The sequence below is a fragment of the Prionailurus viverrinus genome, chromosome A3 (genome assembly GCF_022837055.1).
Source record: "Prionailurus viverrinus isolate Anna chromosome A3, UM_Priviv_1.0, whole genome shotgun sequence".
Classification (NCBI taxonomy): Eukaryota; Metazoa; Chordata; class Mammalia; order Carnivora; family Felidae; genus Prionailurus; species Prionailurus viverrinus.
Window position 1 is genome coordinate 62918133 of NC_062563.1, and position 19194 is coordinate 62937326.

General features: G+C 46.2%; 3 protein-coding genes across 10 annotated transcripts in view; 2 read left to right on the forward strand and 1 right to left on the reverse strand.

Annotated features, from left to right (window-relative positions):
* LMAN2L (lectin, mannose binding 2 like) overlaps nucleotides 1–5459 on the forward strand; it is a 92993-nt gene extending 87534 nt beyond the window's left edge. Inside the window, exons 9-10 of the mRNA XM_047851835.1 lie at nucleotides 3335–3398; nucleotides 5396–5459. Of these exons, the coding sequence (XP_047707791.1) occupies nucleotides 3335–3398; nucleotides 5396–5420 (89 nt within the window). The 3' untranslated portion in view covers nucleotides 5421–5459. The remainder of the gene's footprint in view (nucleotides 1–3334; nucleotides 3399–5395) is intronic.
* Nucleotides 1–16011, reverse strand: part of FER1L5 (fer-1 like family member 5) — a 60097-nt gene extending 44086 nt beyond the window's left edge. The window contains exons 1-9 of the mRNA XM_047851821.1: nucleotides 15871–16011; nucleotides 8669–8984; nucleotides 6713–6765; nucleotides 6006–6097; nucleotides 5191–5299; nucleotides 3418–3472; nucleotides 2858–2955; nucleotides 1570–1698; nucleotides 453–515 (exon numbers count right to left, since the gene is read on the reverse strand). Of these exons, the coding sequence (XP_047707777.1) occupies nucleotides 453–515; nucleotides 1570–1698; nucleotides 2858–2955; nucleotides 3418–3472; nucleotides 5191–5299; nucleotides 6006–6097; nucleotides 6713–6765; nucleotides 8669–8753 (684 nt within the window). The 5' untranslated portion in view covers nucleotides 8754–8984; nucleotides 15871–16011. The remainder of the gene's footprint in view (nucleotides 1–452; nucleotides 516–1569; nucleotides 1699–2857; nucleotides 2956–3417; nucleotides 3473–5190; nucleotides 5300–6005; nucleotides 6098–6712; nucleotides 6766–8668; nucleotides 8985–15870) is intronic.
* Nucleotides 16012–16043: 32 nt separating this feature from the next.
* The window catches only part of KANSL3 (KAT8 regulatory NSL complex subunit 3), a 43205-nt gene continuing 40054 nt past the window's right edge, over nucleotides 16044–19194 (forward strand). For 2 of the 8 annotated variants that reach the window (XM_047851828.1, XM_047851827.1), the window contains exon 1: nucleotides 17339–17468. Coding sequence is in view for 5 of the 8 variants with exons in the window: in XM_047851823.1 (XP_047707779.1) it covers nucleotides 17254–17468 (215 nt within the window). In the remaining 3 variants the exon portion in view is untranslated. Of the gene's footprint in view, nucleotides 16149–16247; nucleotides 16548–17203; nucleotides 17469–19194 lie in introns of those variants that run through there. The other 6 variants (XM_047851823.1, XM_047851829.1, XM_047851824.1 and 3 more) reach the window with 6 other exon arrangements.

The following is a 19194-nucleotide window of genomic DNA, read 5'->3' on the forward strand; positions in this document are numbered from 1 at the left end:
TTGATCATTTCCCATGTTCCGGTGTTCCCAAGAACATGTACACTCTTCAAGGGAGAGACCTCCTTGCTCCCCTTAGCCCTGTGCTGGGCACATAGGAGGCATTTGGTAACCACACATTCACCACTGTTACCGAGTTCCTTCTGATAGGGAATGGAATGTCCCATGTTGAGGGAACATTTGAGGGGTCCTTTGGTGACATGAGAATCCTGGCACATGGGAAGGGGCTATTCACCTCGGGGCCCAGCTCAGGGTCTAGTGGTATTCTATAACATTTGTTAAGTGATTGTGGGAAGTCTGGGCTGCCAGGGAGTGACGAAGGTGGTGGAGGTTGTGTCTTGGGGTCAGAAGGACCATCTGAAGTGACTGGCTCCAAGGGTGGGGGCGGGGAGCTGAAGTCCTTCCGAGGATTGAGGTGGGACAAGAAAATGGACCCATATTGTTTGGCTCCTCACCTGGATTAAGATGGTCTCATCAAAGAACTTTGCAGGCACTTCATGAAAATTCTGGAAGAAGATCTGATGTAGAGAGAATGGGGATAGGGGTTGGATGACATTTCTTCTACCACTTCACCCAAGGACTCAGTAAGCCTGGAGGCTCAGAATAACAAGCTTCTTGCCCCAGCCCTTGCCCATTTCATACTCTTCCTCCAGAAGCAGAGGCCTGCCAGGCTCCTGCAGGGGGTGTTTTGCCTAGGTAAAGGGCAGGGGTAGGGAATCCCAGGAGGATCTGTCATGAGCGGCTTAAGGCCCAGCTAGCTGCCCTGGGATGGAGACCCAAGCCTCTGCCTCCTTCTAGATTTCCCCATCAGTCCACTGCTCCCCAGCCCCTGCTGCAGCCAGAAACCTCTTTCCCAAGTGCAAACCCAGCCCGGTCACTCTCCTGATTCTTTCCGTGACTCCCAAGTGTCATCCATGACAGGGTCCCAGTGCACTTTGCAGGCCTCCCTCCAGCCACTCCCCTCCAGCCACACTCATATCTACAGTTCTGCCAAGTCCTGCTGCTTCTCATTTCTAGGCTTCTGAAGACACAGTTGTTTTTTCCTCACTTTTAATTCTCTATGATGTCCCTCTTTCACTGGTAGATTCTTCCTTGAAGGTTTCGGGAGCCCTTCCTCAGTCCACCCATTCCTCCCTGCTCCCACTGTGCTTTAATCTTTTATTTATTGGTCTATTCACTGATTAATTCAGTGAGTAGTCATGGACTTCCAACTGTGTATCAGACACAATACTACAGCTTAGGGCTTCAGCAGTGACAAGACATACATGGTCTGGGCCTGCATTTCGTGCTGCATTAACAGCACCCCCAGATCAGATCTCTGTTAACCCCAATCTTATCTCATTCTCATTGTTTATGTGTTCACATGCTGGTTCCCTCCACAGTCTACTGACTCTTCCAGTGTGAGGCTTCAAATTATTTCATTTGTATTTCCAGTGCCAAGCAGTGCTTGGCCAATGCTCAGTCAGTGTTTGTGGAAGATGCAAGCTTGCCTGATGCCTGAAATGCCCAGCCTCTGGCTGGCCCACTTGGCCCAAGTGCCCTGTTCAGCTCTGAAGGTCATGTGTGGCCCACCTCATTGAAGAAAGCATTGTTTCCCATCTTGATCCGTGTTTTGTGCTGGTAGCCTCCAATGACCACCTTGACCACTGGCTTGATGTTGTTGCCCATGAGCTGTCGGGCTTCATACACCTTCACTCGGACCTACAGGGGAACACAGGGGAACCTCATGTTGGGGCCTGGGCTCCCCCTTTTCCAACAGAGACTCTTTTCTTAAAAAACAAAGTGTTCTGATGAGAGGCATCTATTGCAGACAGAAGGAAGACACACAGGGAGCTGCCAGCCTGAAGACAAGTGCTGGGAAGGCTGTGGCTCCTTCTGTTTCCTTTTCTGGGAACTGTCCCCTCCACTGCTTTGTCCTTTCCATCTTGTGTAGACTTAGTGTTTCTCAATTGCTATGGACTTGTTACAGAACACAGAATGAAGTCTAATCTTACCCAGTTTGTTGGTTTTTTTTTTTTTACTTTTGTCTACAATCTTTTTAAGGAATTACAAATTTTAAAGTTCCATGCAATTGAATCAATGATCTGTGATTTACTTTCTGACTTGTTATTTCTCTTTCCCCTTTATATATTTTACTGGGACTCAGCCTAGATTAGAAGGAAGGAGAGGAAGAGCAATGCAGAGCCCAGAAAAGACCCAGGCTGGCTGAGGCCCAAGGGGAGAAAGAACAGGAGTTGGCAGTGGCCAGCAGGGCAGTCATGGAAACTTGCCATCTTACTGTAGATAGTAAACTGCATATGGATCTCCCAGCCCAGGCTATGGATTGGCCTTTCTCCATGAGGCCTCATGTGTCTCCATCAAGTCCAGGGACCCTTCAGGGAATGATATACATACAGCTACTGTCCCTCAGGGACAAGAGAGGGCCAAACTTGGCAAACAGGTCGCATGTCAGAATTTTGCCCTAACCTCTACTACATAGGAAGGGCAGTGATTTGGCACAGTGACCTTCTATCCTGGGCAAACTAGCCTGATGGAAAGGGATGGGGCCACAGGATGGCCAGCCTTGTGTTTCCTCCTGAAGGGCAGGGTCAGGCCTTCTGCTTCACCTCCCTAGGACTTGCCAGGTCTGGTTGGTGTACAGCCAACAGTGCCTCCTATGCCTCACTGGAGCTGTCTCTAGCTTCAGCTTCCTACAGAAGTGGCTCAGAATGGCACCCAGAGAAGCAAGATGTGCAGCAAGGTTCAGAAGACCGGTAGCTCTGGCCCTTTGCCATGACTTTGTGGAGAGATGGGGATGAACTGGGAATGCAGTGAGACAGTCAGGTGAATCATGAGGGCTTTCAACCTGGAAGGTCCTCACCTGAAAGTGCTGAGGCTTTGAAGACAGAGGTTTAGACATGGTGGAGCTGGGGACCATCAGTTTCTGCATAGCCACTTCTCGTGCACTTATGCCATCTCCTGGGGAAACACAGTCTGGGTGGGCTCTCGGAGGCTGGGGCTCAGGTTTTGAGGCAATAGCCACATTTCATTGTTCTATCCCTAGTGACTAGGTGCTGACTAAAACCATGGCCAAGAGGCCTCAAAAGGGGCACATGTCCTCCTCAGAAAATAGGCTCTCTCTCACTCTCAATAATCCTGGGCCCCACACTCCACACATGGGGGGGCTCTTAGAATGGCTATTCTTGCTTCCCTCTGCAGCCATTGGAGGCTGGGCTTTATCTCTAGAGATGTCAAGTGGAAATACTGGCGGGGCTGGGGGGGTCGGGGACAGATAACCTCAGCTAGGTGTTTCAAGATCTGGCCTCTAAACCCTAACCTGGTCATAATCTTTCTGTAGGCCTTGAGGGATGGCCTCAAAAGTCCCAAAGAGCCCATCCAGCTATGCTTGGAGAAGAGCAGGGGTAAGTCCCAAGTACATACCTATCTTCTCAATATCCTGGTTTCTCATAAGGGCCACCTGTAGAGTGACAGTGCACTGCAAGGCAAAGGCAGGGGAGCTTTAAGCCAGATCCTGCTATCCTTGGCCGCATCATAACACTGGAACCTTACTTGGCCTGGCTGAATTCATGCCCAGTCCCCCTGTGGGGAGCGATGATGGCCATGGTACCAGGCCATGCCACGCCATGGGGTCTGTGAAGTCTGGGGAGGAGGGAGGTTATGAACTGGTAGGGGGAGAGCAATGGGTTATAGCAGAGGGGATATGGAGAATAGAAGAGGCACATGGTAGTGGTGGTGACAAGGGGGGTGCGGTGGGGTAGGGAGGAGAGGGAGAGGCACCTTGGGACCAGTCCAGAACTGCTGATGCCAACAGCAATCCTCCTAGCCCAACATCTCCTGACCTCAGGTGAGGATTCCTGCAAATACCTCTTAATTAACCTCTTGCCTCCAAGTGCTCACTACCCATCCAAACTCTAGACCTTTGCCAGAATTGCTTCCTAAACACTGTGTAAGTGCCCTAACCGATGAGAGTAAAGTCACAACTCACCAGCATAGACCATAAGGCCCTTCACCTCAGGCCCCTGGTCTCAGCTAGTCTCAGCTCTCCCACCACTCCCTTCACATCCTCCCAACTCCCGTGTGCCAGCAGTACACCAACCAACCCTCCCTGCACCTGCTGTCTGCCTCTGTCTCCCTCCAGCCTTCACACATGCACCTTACACCCTTGCCTGGCATTGTCTTTCTTTCCCGTCCATTGGGCAAACTCGGGCCTACTGAGAAACTCAATATACAAAAGGACAGTGGCCAGACCTTATATAAAAATGGAACTCTGACCCACATCTGCAGCAATCAATTCAGGAAACCAACCCAATAAATCTAAAGTAACCATCCTGGGAAGTCAGCCTGCTATTTCTAAGTCAGGCTTGTAGGAAGTCGGAGTACTCCTCTAGCAACCAGTCCAGGAAGCCAAACAATAACCCCTGTAACAATTGGCCCCAAATAGCCAGGACTGATTAATTAATTAATTGACTGATTAACTAATTAAACTGATTGACTAATTAATAACTGATAGCTTCCCTAATTTTTGTCCTTTCTTTCCACCTAGGACCAACCAGAGAAAGCCAAATACATACCCCTAACCAATCACATAGGATGCCCAGCTTCTAGCTGGTCCGCTTATAGCTTCCCTCACCAGTAGCCTCCAATTAGGGCACACCGAGAGCCTTCCCTGTTTCCACTGAACAGCTTTCCCCCTCCTCTGCCTGTATTTGAGTCTCTGCCAAAATACATAACCAGGTCTGCATAAACAGCCTTTGCTTATTCTCCTTTGGTTGGTCTTTGTCTGCCTCCATCTATCTCAATCACATCTTTTACAAAGCCTTCTGCTACCTCTCACATGGAATCATTCACTTCCTCCTGACCTCAGTGACCTAGCCTTCCTGACACTTGTGCTGGAGCACTTGTCACTGTGAGTAGTATCAATGGACCATGGGCTTCAGTTTTGCATCCCAGGCTTAACACGGTGGCTGACACCCAATGGACAACTGACTAATCAATCTAAATGGGTAGATGTAGGGGTGAGAGGGTAGATGGATGGCAGGATGGGGAGGTCAGGGAGATGATGGCAATGTGATGGGGCCTCCTAGGGCAGGAAGTGCTGTCTGGTGGAGGCATTGGGCCTCTGTTAAAGTGGAGTAGCCCAGCTTCACCGGCTCCCCCCACTCCTCTAGCCACCATTCCTGAGGCCCAACTCACATCTGTGGACATCATGGCATGGTTAAGCAGGGTCAGGTCCTTCACAAAAAGGACGTTGCTTGGTTTTTGCACCAAGGGCTGGAGCAGTACTGTAGCCAGGCCAATGAACCTGGGGAGATGAGGAATACATATAAGATCCTGAGCCAAGGGGAAAGGGTGTCTTCTGTCCCAGGCATGACTTTATCTAGGGTTTTCTCTATTACAGGCTGTGTTGTCCACACAGAGGCTGAAGGAAGAATGCAGTGATGTGAAGCATCCACCAGAGGACGCAGGACTCTCGCGTCTCTGGTAATTGACTTTGGAGCTCTGAGCACTGGGTGCCCAGTTACTGGCTCTGCCCTGCCCAGCCCCTTCCCAGAAGCTCCTTCTCACACTCCTCCTGAATGGGAACAGTACCACATAACAGCTGATTGGACCGGGGGTAGACACCTGATGGAAGCTTGGCCAATCAGATTCCCCATCCTAGGAATTTTGACTTGGGATGCCCTAGTTCCAGTCTCAGTGGGTGTTAGTCTCCACTGGGTACTAGAATGTGTCCATGATGGGAAGCCAGGGTTGGGTAGAGAGAAGCAGAGATTTGAGATTCTGTGGTTTCAGAAGAGACAGAACTGCCCCTGGCTTCCCAGGGTCCTGGTTCTAGTCTGCATATCCAGCCTCACCACCCTTCCGCAGATCCCCCACCATTTTTCCCCCATTAATTAGCTGGAATGGGTATGATCCTTGCCACCTGAGTGAGCTATGGATAGAGACAGGAGATGCAGCATGTGCTGTGGCTTTTGATCACAGAGTTAGCTTCCGGCCTCTCTCTGCCTCACCTTTCTTTCTTTATTGCGCCCATGTCCCGAAGGATGATTTGCAGACAAGAGTCATTTGGCAAGGAGCAGTCCCAGAGGTGCCAGATTAGCGTCTGTGGGAGGCATGGGGAGGTCAGCATCTTTCCTCCACCCTCCCCTTCCCACCCTTCTAGGAAAGGAGGAAAGATGCAGGGAATGAGCTGGCACATTGTTTGTCTTCAACTGAGGAACCTCTCTCAAGTCTGGTTTCTTAACAGGATGGCATTAGCTACCTTTCACCAAAATGCTGAGCATCCTTCCTGGACTCCGCAGTGTGACTGCAATATCATGGGCGTCTTAGTAGTTATGGAGTTTGGGGACCTGGGGTGGGGGTGGGGGATATGGATGGATGGAAGATGAGAGGGATCCTGCACAGGGAACCTGGTCTCTGCTTCAGGTTTCTCGGAACATCAGGATGGCCAGGTTGGACAACATGGGCTATATCGTGGATCCATCCCCGGAGTGGAGGGGAAGGGCCAAGAACAGCTCTGGGCAGATGTGGCTGCTGTGGCCCTCAGGCCTGCACAGCCATATCGGCTCAGGGGCTCCTCCCAGGCTGAGATGCCCTAGCCTTGGGGAGAGCTTGTGAGGCTCCCTGTCCTCTCTCTAGAATTCTGAGCATGGCCAGGACCCAAATTCACTATTGGGGTTGTCACTGCTTCTTTTGGATTTGTCCTGATGTGTTTTACCTCATTCCATGTGGGGTTATTCCCTTCCACTTCACTAGTTCTCCTCTTGACATCTGCAAAGGTACCAAGAGGCTGTCATTGGTGGTAGGAAATATTTCAAAGTCTAGGTTCAAGTGTGGTAAAGAGAGGTAGGACTCTAAGAAAACTTCAAATCTACATTGGGAGATGTGCCACGAAGTTGATTCTTAACTCTGGGCGTTTCAAAATTTCTCACTTTTTGTAAGAGTAACATCATCCCATGTGACAGATAATGTGTTTGCTTCATTTTCTTCCATTGTACGTAGTTCCTAGTCATCTTGCAGCCAGGTGGTGCCGCGTGACTCGTTCTGGCAAATGCAGTTTGGGAATGATTTTCATCACTGCCAAGATCGGCTCCTAAAATCTCCCAGGACATTCTTCCTCTCTCCACTCTTCACATCCACCCTCACGATCTATGGGCAGGGTGGTGCCAGGATGACTTTGCAGCTAAAAGCAGCAAGCAGCTGGTCCCTAAACCCTGCTTGGAGGAGCCACTCAGGATTGCTGCCCCATCAATGCAGGACTTGGTGTGAAAAAGAGATAAACTTTTATTGTGTTAGGGCATTGAGATTTAAAGGTTTGTTTGTTACCAGAGCAAAGTCTAGTGGACCTTAAGTCATGCCAAAACATCTATAATGGGTTGAGAGTTCTTCATCCACTAAAATCCCCTTCCTCCAGAAATATCTTTAACAAAGAACAATCTATAGTGCTGCAAAGAACCTTTAAATTGCTATATTACCTTGATATCCTTCCCAAGGAAAGAATGTGAAAGAGGGGGAGAGAGAGTGTGTGTGCAAGCATGCACTTGCTGGGTAGTGGGAAGGGATGCAGGGTAGTGGATGGTATATGGGGGAAGAGGGGCTTGGAAATGTTAAAAGGGAATAAAAAATATCAAACATTCAGTTATAAGAATTTGTAGGTAAATCTGTGGGAAAGCCCAGGAGTCTGGGATTTAGGCATCTTTGTAAGCGGTATTTCTGGGAGGAGAAAGATAATGCCTTCGAGGTGGTAGGAAAGAAGGCTCTGAATCAGGCTATCCCCTGGCTCACAGCTAAGACACACTAAACGTCCACTACACCTCTCTGAACCTGTACCTGGGGACATCAACATGTATGGCCCTTGAACCTGGAGTCCCAGATGTCCACTCTCTGAAGGGTGTTGTCACATTCAGTGAGGATGGTTTCACAACCCAGAAAAAACAAATTAAGGAACCTCATTCTTTACTCATGCCTGTTATAGAAACTACTGTGCCTTCTTTCTCTTGGCCTTAATTTTCTCACTCCCCACATGTGCTAGGAAACCTCATTTGACTGAATCCACCTCCCCCTACTTTCCACCAACAGACTATATTTCTCCTGGCCTTCTTCTTTTTTGCTCCCAGCTCTGTGTTACACAGACATACTTAATCTCCTTCACATTCTCCCCCAAATCATTTCATCCGCCAACCTTCTTGGACACTTTTCCTTATCTATAAAAAATGGAGACAATAAAACTTGCCTCATGGGATCATTGTGAGGAGAAAAAATCATTATGTTTATGAAAAGGCTCTCATAGGATGGAATGGTCATTACTGGATGTTGTACAAAGAGCTGTACACATATTATCTTTTAAAATCCTCACATCGATCCTATGAAGCAGGTACTTTTTTTTTTTTTTTTAAGCCTCGGCTTGTGGCACAAGCCCTAGTTCACAGAAGCAGCTTGAGAAGTATTAATCTTCTCTTTTCCCTGTAGCCATTTCCCTGGAAAAAAAACGGGAGGCAGAGATGTCATAATAGGAGAAATAATAGCAATAAACATAAGTTTTGAAAGAAATGGACAGTGTCTACCTCACCTTTCTGTCACACAGGGCATCTTTATAGACCAGGGCACCAATAAGTCTATTTTTTCACTGAACGCATGTTCCCTCTTGGGGCTCTCTCTCCATCCTGGCTCTCACCTTGGAAGTAGATGGACACGCAGGGTCTGGGTGGGGGGCTTAGGGGTGGGCTAATCTTGGCTGACTCCACGACAACCCGCAGCATGTTTTCCACCTCCTTCTCTCCTTCCCTCTGCAGCAAAGCCTCCTTCTTGGAGCACCTTGGTCCAACGTTCTCCCAGGGCTCATGGGGGTGAAGAGAGCCCCAGGTCTGTTGCTTAGCAGTAGAAGTGATGTCACAAAGGTGAGTGGTTCTTGGTTCTGGAGAGGAATGGAGGGGAACGACAGGAAGAAGAAGTCACAGGAGTATGGAGCCAGTGGCTTGAGGTGACTGGGCCTGTAGAAACAAAATAATTTGGCCACTTTGCGTTTCCTCTTTCTTTTCTCTTTCTGTCTTATTCTCACCGTTCTGATTTCAAGATCAGGTATACAGTTAATGTTTCCTCTTTACATAAGCAAGTTATCTGGAGTGAATCATTGCCAGAGTCACACAATTTAGATGAGAAAATGAGAGAAGCAAGGTGATGTGAGAAAAGGAATAGGGAAATCAAAGACTGTTTCAATAAAGATTCAGGAGAATCCCTTCCTAATGTGTAAGCAGATATGTAGGCCTCCTTTTTTCTAAAGGAAACGTAAGTCCAGAAATGGGTCTGTCTTTAAAAAAGGGAAAAAATCAGCTTTTTAATTAATGAGCTCTTATGTCACTTTCTTATGTAAAGTGAAAGAAAAATCTCAATGTCAGTACAGTTTTGCTATGGCATCTTGACTACTCTTGAGGCCTCTTGTCATGACGATGGAGCTGGATCATTTGCTCTCATCTCTTCCACACTAAGATTTCTTCTGCTTATGGTCTGAACATTGTATAAATTGCATCTTATCCAAAAGTGCAAAGATTAATGCATATTTTAAAAACATATATAAGCCATGAAACAATTTAACAGTAACCTCACTATGCCTCCTAAAAGAGGCATGGCTTTCAAAAAGCTACGTGTGGGGAAAAAGCTACATGTGGGATCTTGGTGCTACAACTGCTTTCCACTGCAGCAGATTTAAAAAGAAAAAGTCCTTCCTGACAGTTTTTCTTGAAATCTGAACACAATATAAAGCTTTTTGCGTTGTTCATGATTTTCCAAACCAAACATCATTGACATGAAAGGCAAACCCTGAAAAGGAAAAGGCTGATAGGTTTGACCCCATAAAATTTAAATTCCTATGCAGAAAAACATACCTTAAACGACAAATATCAAAGTAGGTACATACATACCTATGTGCAACATAGGTATTGTTTGAAAGGTTAGTAGCCTTTTTAGCATGAGCTTTTTAAAAATATATGTTTTTTTTAAAGACTGTTTTTTTTTAAGTAATCTCTACACCCAATGTGGGGCTTGAACTCACAACCCCAAGATCAAGAGTTGTATGCTCCACCTGACTGAGTCAGCCAGGTGCTCCTAATGTGAGTTTTTATAATTCAATAAGAAAAAGACGAATATTCCCAAGGAAGATGGGGGAAAGTTTATAACATATGATTGCCCAAATGGACCAAAAAAAAAAAAAGATGTAGCAAAAATCAGTTTCTGTTCATCAAAGAAACTAAATGAGATACCATTTATCACTTTGCCAAGTTGGATTCCAAAGCACCTGCCCCCCACCAAGAAAAGATGTAAAAAATTTTGAGCCCATCAATAACAAGCAAAGAAATGCAAGAAATCATTTCTCATCTCCCAAATTAGCAAAGAATGAAAAAAAACAGTAAGACTGATGTGCTGAGGAAGGAACAGGGCAGAGAGAAGATAAAAATCCCTACGTGGCACTAATGGGAGAATAAATAGAAAAACAGCAGAAATCTGGCCCAAGATAAGTACCAGGGAGAGAGAATAAAGGGTGGGAGAGATGGAGCAAGAAGTGCTCTTTTTGGTCATTTCTACTAATATTAACCTCTATGTTTCTAAATAGCAACCCTTGAATTTTTCAATTTGACACGTTGTCTATTAAGTCAACTCTTACCCCATCTGTCATTTCTTCTGGCCTCCCAGCGTCTCTCTCCCAAAACTTCCTGATTCATCACTTTCAGACATTTCTACTGCTGTTTATCATGCACGGGAGTTTAGGTTTCTCTCACTCTGCCTTTTCTGCATTCTGTTCTCCCAATATAATGATACCTCATCTGGGGACTAAATCTATATTCACTATTTTCTTTACTATGATGATGTATATTTTTTCACTGCATATCAAGTAATATACAGTTGACCTTTGAACAACACGTTTGAACTGTATGGGTCCCCTTGTTTTTTTGTTTTTTAATTTTAGAGAGAGAGAGACAGTATGAGTGGGGGAGGAAACAGAGGAAGGGAGAGAGAGAGAAAGAGACAGGGAAAATCCCAAGCAGGCTCCACGCTTAGCCCAGAGCCCGACCTGGGACTTGATCCCACAACTTTGGAATCATGACCTGAGCAGAAGTCAAGAGTCAGTTGCCCAGGCCACCCAGGCACCCCTGTGTGGGTCCACTAGTGAGTGGATTTTTTTCAATAAATACAGTACAGTACTGTAGATGTATTTTCTCTTCCTTATAATATTCTTAGTAACATTCTCTTTTTTCTGGCTTACTTTATTATTAGAATATAGTACATAACACATATAACATATAAAATATGTGTTAATTGACCATTTATATCATTGGTAAGGCTTCCGGTCAACAATAAGCTATTAGTAGTTAAGTTTGGGGGGAGTCAAAAGTTATACATGGATTTTCGACTGTGCAAGGCAGGGTAGTTGGCATCCCTAATCCCGGCATTGTTTAAGGGTCAACTGCACTCTCATTCCATATCCTTTCTTATATAACTTTGTGTTTTACTGTAAGTTAGGAGTTGCTTTGTTTTTTTCATTTGCTTGCTTATCTTGAAAGTCTGACCAAGTCTTCCAACATCCTTCAGTAGCTCTGTGATACTCCTTTTCCTCCCCCCGACCCCCTCCCAGTAATCTCTACACCCTATGTGGGGCTCGAACTTATGGCCCTGAGATCAAGAGTTGCATGCTCTTTTGACTGAGCCAGCCAGGTGCCCCTGTGATACTCCTTTTAATACAATTTCCCCCAGATTCAAATCCATCAGGTTTTTTGGTTTTTTTTGTGTTTTTTTTGTTTTTTTTGTTTTTACCAGTTTTACTGTTTTTCCTGGGGATATCCCTCCTGGCCTTCTGTCCAGCATACACTGGTTGCTCCCCAGCCCTGTAGCACAGCTACCATCCCAGCACTTCCCCTCACCATCATCTTTAGAATTCCCTGTGTCTGTTTCCTGTGTTGGATCCTGTTTCCCAGATCCCATGTCTTCTTCATTCTTAAGTTACTCTCTCATCCTAGTGGGACACACTTTTCCATAGCTTTTTGAATTTTTTGAGTGTCTGCTGGTTTGTACATGTCATTACTCTGCCCATGCACTAGACTGATAGCCTGGCTGAATGTGTCAGTCAGGATGGGTTATGTTATAGTGAGATAACAAACAACTCCAAAATCTCAGTGGTTTAAAATAATAAAGTTTTTGGGGCTCCTGGGTGACTCAGTCAGTTAAGCATACGACTCTTGATTTTGGCTCAGGTCATGATCTCATGGTTCACAGGATTGAGCCCCATGTCAGGCTTAGTGCTGACAGTGCAAAGCCTGCTTGGGATTCTCTCTCTCCCTCTCTCTCTGTCCCTCCCCTGCTCATGCACGTGCACTCTTTCTCTCTCTCTCAAAATAAATATTTTTAAAAAATAAAGTTTTTTTATAGCAGATTTACTGATATATAATTCACATACCACAAATCCAGGCTTTTAAACTGTAACATTCAGGTTTTTAATATATTCACAATGTTGTGGGACTATCACCACTAATTCCAGAATATTCCATCACCCTAAAGAGAAATCTCATATCCATTAGCAGTCACTCCCCATTTTCCCCTTCCCCTAACCTCTGGAAACATGTATCCACTTTTTTTGTCTATGGATTTGTCTGTTCTGGACGTTTCACATAAATGGAATTGTACATATGTGGCCTTTTTTGACTGGCTTCTTTAACTGAGTGTAATGTTTTCAGGGTTCATCCATGTTGTGACATGTATCAGTACTTCACTCCTTTTTATGGCTTAATAAATCCACTGTATAGATATATCACATTTTATATATCCATTCACCAGTTTATGGACATTTAGGTTGTTAACACTTTTTAGCTATTATAAATAATGCTGCTCTGAACACTTGTATACTTGTTTTTATGTGTACATATGTTTTCAATTCTCTTGAGTATACCTGTAAGAATGGAATTACCGTTATGTTTAACTTTCTGAGGAACTGTCAGACTGTTTTCCAAAGTGGCTGCATTATTTTGCAATCCAGCCAGTAATGTATGAGGATTTAAATTTCTCCACATACTTGCCAACACTTTTTATCATTTTTTTTAAAAAGGAGTCTTGGGGCACCTGGGTGGCTTAGTCGGTTAAGCATCCAACTTCGGCTCAGGTCATGATCTCATGGTTCTTGGGTTCGAGCCCCACGCTGGGCTCTGTGCTGACAGCACAGAGCCTGGAGCCTGCTTCAGATTCTATGTCTCCCTCTCGCTCTGCCCCTCCTCAGTTTATGCTTTGCCTCTCTCTCTCTCTCTCTCAAAAATGAATAAATGTTAAAAAAAATTGTAATAGGGGCGCCTGGGTGGCTCAGACGGTTGAGCGGCTGACTTCGGCTCAGGTCATGATCTCGCGGTCCGTGAGTTCGAGCCCCGCGTCGGGCTCTGTGCTGACAGCTCAGAGCCTGGAGCCTGTTTCAGATTCTGTGTCTCCTCTCGCTGACCCTCCCCTGTTCATGCTCTGTCTCTCTCTGTCTCAAAAATAAATAAAACGTAAACAAAATTAAAAAAAATTGTAATACTAATAAAAAAAGTAATCTCTCTGTCCAACACGGGGCTTGAATTCACAACCTCAAGATCAGGACTCTCACAGTCTACTGACTGAGTCAGCCAGGTGCTCCTTACCATGTTTTTGTTGTCACTGTTGACTTTTTAGCCATCCTAGTGGATATGAAGTAGTAAAGATTTAGTTTTCAACTCTAACCATGTCTCTTGCCTTGGTGTCCTGCTATCTGTCAACCAATACATAGACCATTAGTCAACACAGAAACCATGCCCTATGTCCTGGGCTATGTTCTCTGCGGAAGGATATAAAGAAGGTTAATGCCTGTGACTTTGAGGATCTACTCTTTATTTACCAAATACAGGAAAGTTAACACAAGGCAGTCTATGGTCAGTACCAAAATTCTTACTGGGACAACTAGGGCCCTGCAGGTTCTGGCTTATGTCTCTCTCCAACTTTGTCTCTTTTCACCTGTTTCCTAGTTGTACTGTTCTCACCTTTTTTTTCCCCCCTTTAATGTTATCAAGTTCCTTTCTGCCTCAGAGCCTTTTTTCCCCCCTGTTCTTTCTCCTAGAGATCTTCTCTCCCAACACATACCACATTATTTCATTCTCTTGGTTTCAGCTTCATTGTTACCTTCACAAGGACAACTTTCCCATCACCCAAGCCAAGGTTGGCTCACTGTTCTATATGCTCATCACCTTGCTCTTTATCTAATCACAGTAGGCATGGTGGGGAGTGGAGCTGTGAGGGATTAAATGCCTAGGTTCTGGAGCCAGACTGTCTGGGTTCCAGTTCTGCCTTTGATACTTACTAGCTGTGTAACATCGGGCAAAATACTTTACCTCCTTGGATACAACTATAATAGAACCCAGCATATAAAGCCATTGAGAGGGTTAAAAGAAATAAGTCATTTATGTCACCTGGAACTTGTTTGCTATTCTTTAAATGCTAGCCCTTATTTTCACAGTTATAAATTTAACAATTTTTTATGCAGATTAAAAAGAAGCATGCCTCATCAGTGCTGTATCCTCAGCACCTAGCACAGTACATATCACATAGTAGGAATTTAATAAATATTTGTGAGTGAATGAAGGCCAAGTGTATCCCACAGGATATCAGAGGAAGGAAAGGCATTTTAGGGAGGAGATGGCCAACCCCAATCAATTGGTAGTGACATTCTGGAGTCCTGTGTGGAGAAATGATTTTGAAGTTGCATGTGGGTTCACAGTGGGCTGTAATTGATTAAACATGTCTGCCAAGGCACTGGAAACAAAACAAAACAAAACAAAACAAAACCCCTGCAAAGTAAGCACTAAGGTTTTGACATCTCTGCTATAGAGAATACTCACTATCCTGTTGGAAACAGTCTGGAATTGTGAAATGACCACAGTTTGCCTCCTTTGTCTCAACTGCTTCCCCACTCCCTGACCTTCCATCTTTCCCCTGGGCACTCTGGGCTCTGTGTTCCATTCATTGTAAAGGCCCTCTGCTGCATTGTGTTTCTTTATTTGGGCTGCTCTCTGCACCTATTTCCATCAGCTTTACTTCAGCTGTCTCACTCCTGCTCTGATAGGCAACGAAAATGAGTTGAACCAATCCACTAAAGACCCTAAGATGACTGGACTTGACTCTTGATTGTGTTTTCCATTCCATTTAACCTGCAGTTAAATCTAGCCTGGGGGTGGAGTGTGTGTGTGTGTGTGTATGGTATAGGGCTGGGTAACCATGCCATGGTGGAGAGCAGGGGAGCGGGCGGCCAAGGAGGCCTAGTGAAGTGGACCAGAGTGAGGGCATATGCACACTCCATGCCTGCCACACTGGAAAGTGAGTCCAGTGCTGCCACAGCCTCCAACTTCCAAGAGAACCCAGAAATCTGGATTTTTACATGAAATCTCCCTAGTTTCAAATGTTTGCAATTAAATAAATTTTAAAGAAAGCAATGGGTAGACCAAAGAAAATGGTGTTGGGCTGTACTTGGCCCATTTGCTATCCCCGAGTCTGCCCTTATTAACCTTTCCAATCCCTCTGCAATGGCCTGGTCCTTCAGAATCCAGCCTTCCGTGACTTCCCCTTCATGACACCACCTCAATCCTTTCGTCAGAAATCTTTCTTTTTGTAGAACACTCTGGGGGTCCCTCATGGTAATCAGCATCGTGAGATCTGCTTGTGTTCCTGCCAGGTACCAGGCATTCCCCATTTCATTCTCTCAGCCGCCCAGTGAAGTATTTGCACATTTAGAGATGGTGGGGGAGGGGGAAGGGACGCTGAGCTCTTGCTGGGGTCATAAAGCCAAAGAGTTAAGTGTTGGCGCTGAGATTCCAACCCCTCAAGCCTGGTCTCTACCTTTTATGGCACTGCCTCCTTAAACTCCTCAGCCGCAGGGCCGGTGGTGTCGTCGCCTCGTGACTCAGTACTGACTCTGCCTGCGAGACTCGCGGGCCTCCTGCCTTTTCTCTTCCCGCCTTTTGGCCGCAGCGTTTCCCTCTCCGGGTTTTCTCGCTCACCACCCTTCTCAGGCGAGAATCCTCTTCCGCGCTTTGCGGAGAGCCGGGCGTGGAGGCGGTAACGCGCACGCGCGCAGGGATCCGGCCCGGGCCGAGCGCGCGGCCCGGCGATTGCGGGTGAGGGTAGGGCCGGCGCCGGCGGGATGGCCGGTCCGGGGGTGGGGGAAGGGGGTCTCGGGGCGGGGCGGCGGGGACCTCGGCGAAGGCTTCAGGACTCCCTGGGCATGCGGCGACCGGAGGCCAGAGCCCGGGGCGGGGCCGCTGTGGTCGGACGGGCGCGTTGGGCCGGGGGAGGACTTGGGCCGCCTTGACGCGGGCGCCCAGCCGGTCCGGGGCCCGTGACGCGGGCGGGAGGCGGGTGCGAGGCGGCTCCTCCTCGTCGCGAACTCTCGGTGACCTTGGCCAAGTCACTTCATTCCCCCCTCCCGAGCCGGCGCCTTCGTCTGTAAAGTGCGAATTATAAGCCCTACCTACTAGATGGGGCGTTTTAAGGTTCGGTGGCGAGACCTCGGCGGAGTACGTGGAGTACCGGGCGGTTTGCCGGGGACTGCCCACCCTGGGGCGGGGGAGAGGGGCCTTCCTGGGACCGCGTTTTGTTGCAGCCTTTGGGCAGGAGTTCTCCTTTGGAGATTTTAGAGACTCCAGAGAATTACGAAATAGTTGCAAAACTTTTAACGTAAGAAAGAAACTTGAAGGGCTTCCTTGAGGCCCACGTTGCCCTGCTGTTAGGAGGGTGCTCACGCCCTGGCCGTGGAGACGCTCCGAGAAGATTTAGAAAATCGTGTGGAGCAGCCGAGCGAGCGACACCCTTAGCTTTGGAAGAGTTGTTTGTGATTTCTGTTGTTTGCCAAAACCCTGTATGGGATTTATGGTGCTGGCCAAGCAAGTTTAGTATGTGTCCATGTGAGGCCTTTGTGAACAGTGGATTTAGTCATCTTTACAGTAAACGGATTTTGTAGAGATTGAGTATGGAGGGTCCTAATGGTGCCAAAAGCCTTTTTGATTGGTGGTGTGAGATCTCAGGAGCCCTTCCTATGGTAGGCAAAGGTCTGCAGTGTAATGGACACTCCATTTATGAACGATAGGTCACAAAAGAAGCGTATTAGATATTCTAGGTTGGAAGACGTTTATAGAGTCTTTGAATTGACTTAAACTGAAACTTCTCACTGCAGGTGACTAGTATGCAGATACCCATTCTCTGACTTGCTGGCCCTCTACTGACATGGCCCACCGGGGTGGGGAGAGGGACTTCCAGACTTCAGCCCGGCGCATGGGCACCTCGCTGCTCTTCCAGCTTTCAGTGCATGAGCGGGAGCTGGACCTGGTTTTTCTGGATCATAGCTATGCCAAGCCATGGAGTGCCCACCCAGATGCCAGTAGTGCTCGCCCCACCCGCATGCTCTTTGTGACTCCCCGGAGGCAACATGAAAGTAACATGTGAGTTTGGGCTTCTCTCCTAAGGGCTGCTGTTGCCCTAATTGGGCAGTAATCAGATGGTGGAGATTAGAGAGAATTTTATTGTGGGAGCTTGTATCGGGGGCCTTGGATACTTACTTCAGTCATCTCTGTTAAGCAGTGTGGGGATATCAGGCCTATATGTAGACCTTTGCATTCAAGACATCTAACAAATTAGGAAAGCAAACAACATCTACATAATATGGTATATAATATAGGTATCTATAATAGGAGTTATATGGAAGGAGTGAAGAAAAAGACTGAAGAGTTATTAACACTCAGGATTAGACTCATTCCCTTTAGTCTGGTGTTCTGGCTTGTTCCAACACTGGCAGCAATAACCTTTTTATGGTGATGTGATTTCCTTTTGCTGGCTTCACCCAGCAAAGTTTAGGAGCATATTCCAAGACCTTGCTTTCTCTCTTAGCTTGTCACCACCCATGGGTGCTAGGTCTGATTATATTTTCAACTGGACGACATTATAGGGTAAGGACTTTTTTCATAAACTTACTGTGTAATATTCATACAGTTACATTTGGCCTAAATAAACTTGTTTAGCAGTTCTTTTGAGCTTTAAGGTATGGTATTCAAATTCTATTTCCAAATTGGTTGATATATTCTATTTTGATGATCAAATCATGACCTTAATAATTTTATAAACTTTTGGGGGGAAGAGACTTTTTTTCTTTGTTTTACTCTGATTCAATGTCTAATCTTTACTACAGGTTTTAGGTTTGTTGGTGAATAGAGATCTTGGATTTTGCTTCTTTATATCTCTCATTGAGCCTTAATGAGCTAGAGGTACCATGATGTGTGTGTTTTAAACAGTGTAGAATAGTGGTTTTATTTCATTTCCCAGTGAAGGCAGCATTTTGTTAGCTCTTTTAGTTGTACAGGGCGGGGGATTTGTGACTTTTAGAGATAATCCAGCATAATCTTGCCTCTGGCCTAGGGCATAACTGAGGAGCTCTTTTAAAGCTTCTTGGTAACGTTGAAACTCCTATGTTCAGATCTCATGATATTTTCTTTAAGTGACATTCTGTGGACTTGCTCATTTCAGTGCTTAGGAAATTATTTCCTCTTATAAGCCATCTCCACATACAGGTCCTGAAAGTGGGAATTTAGCATGTTTTAGGGACTCTTTTTAAGTCATTGTGCCTAGAATATGGTTATAGTGAGGGTGTTCGTGGGAGCTGGGGGAGAAGTAGGCACAGACTACCTCGTGTAAGAATTTGATGAGTGATAAGAAGTCACTGAAGGATTTTAAGCTAGAGATTGGATTTATATTTTTAAAAAATCGCTTTGAATTTTTATTCAATAGATACAGTTCAGAAGTGGAAATAGAGAAGGCTTGCTAGGAGACTATTGTAGTAGTGGGGGCCAGAGATTGTGACAGGTTGGATAGGGGCAGGAATAGTACAGATGGAGAAAGAGGATGGCCTTGAGATATACTTCATAGGTAGAGCCAACAGGACCTGCTGTGGTGAGTTGGAAAGATGGCCCAGGACTGAAGGGAAAGGTGAAATTAGGATGACTCAGATTTTTGGCTTAAGTAGCTGGGTGGTGCTATGAGTTGGGGACTGGGGGCTTGGAGGATAGGTTTGGAATTGTGAAATCCAGAGTTCCTTTTTAGACATACAAGTCTAAGTGCCTTGCCCAGTGTCTGGTCCAGAGAAGATAATCAGCTCTTTCACCCACCACCCAATCT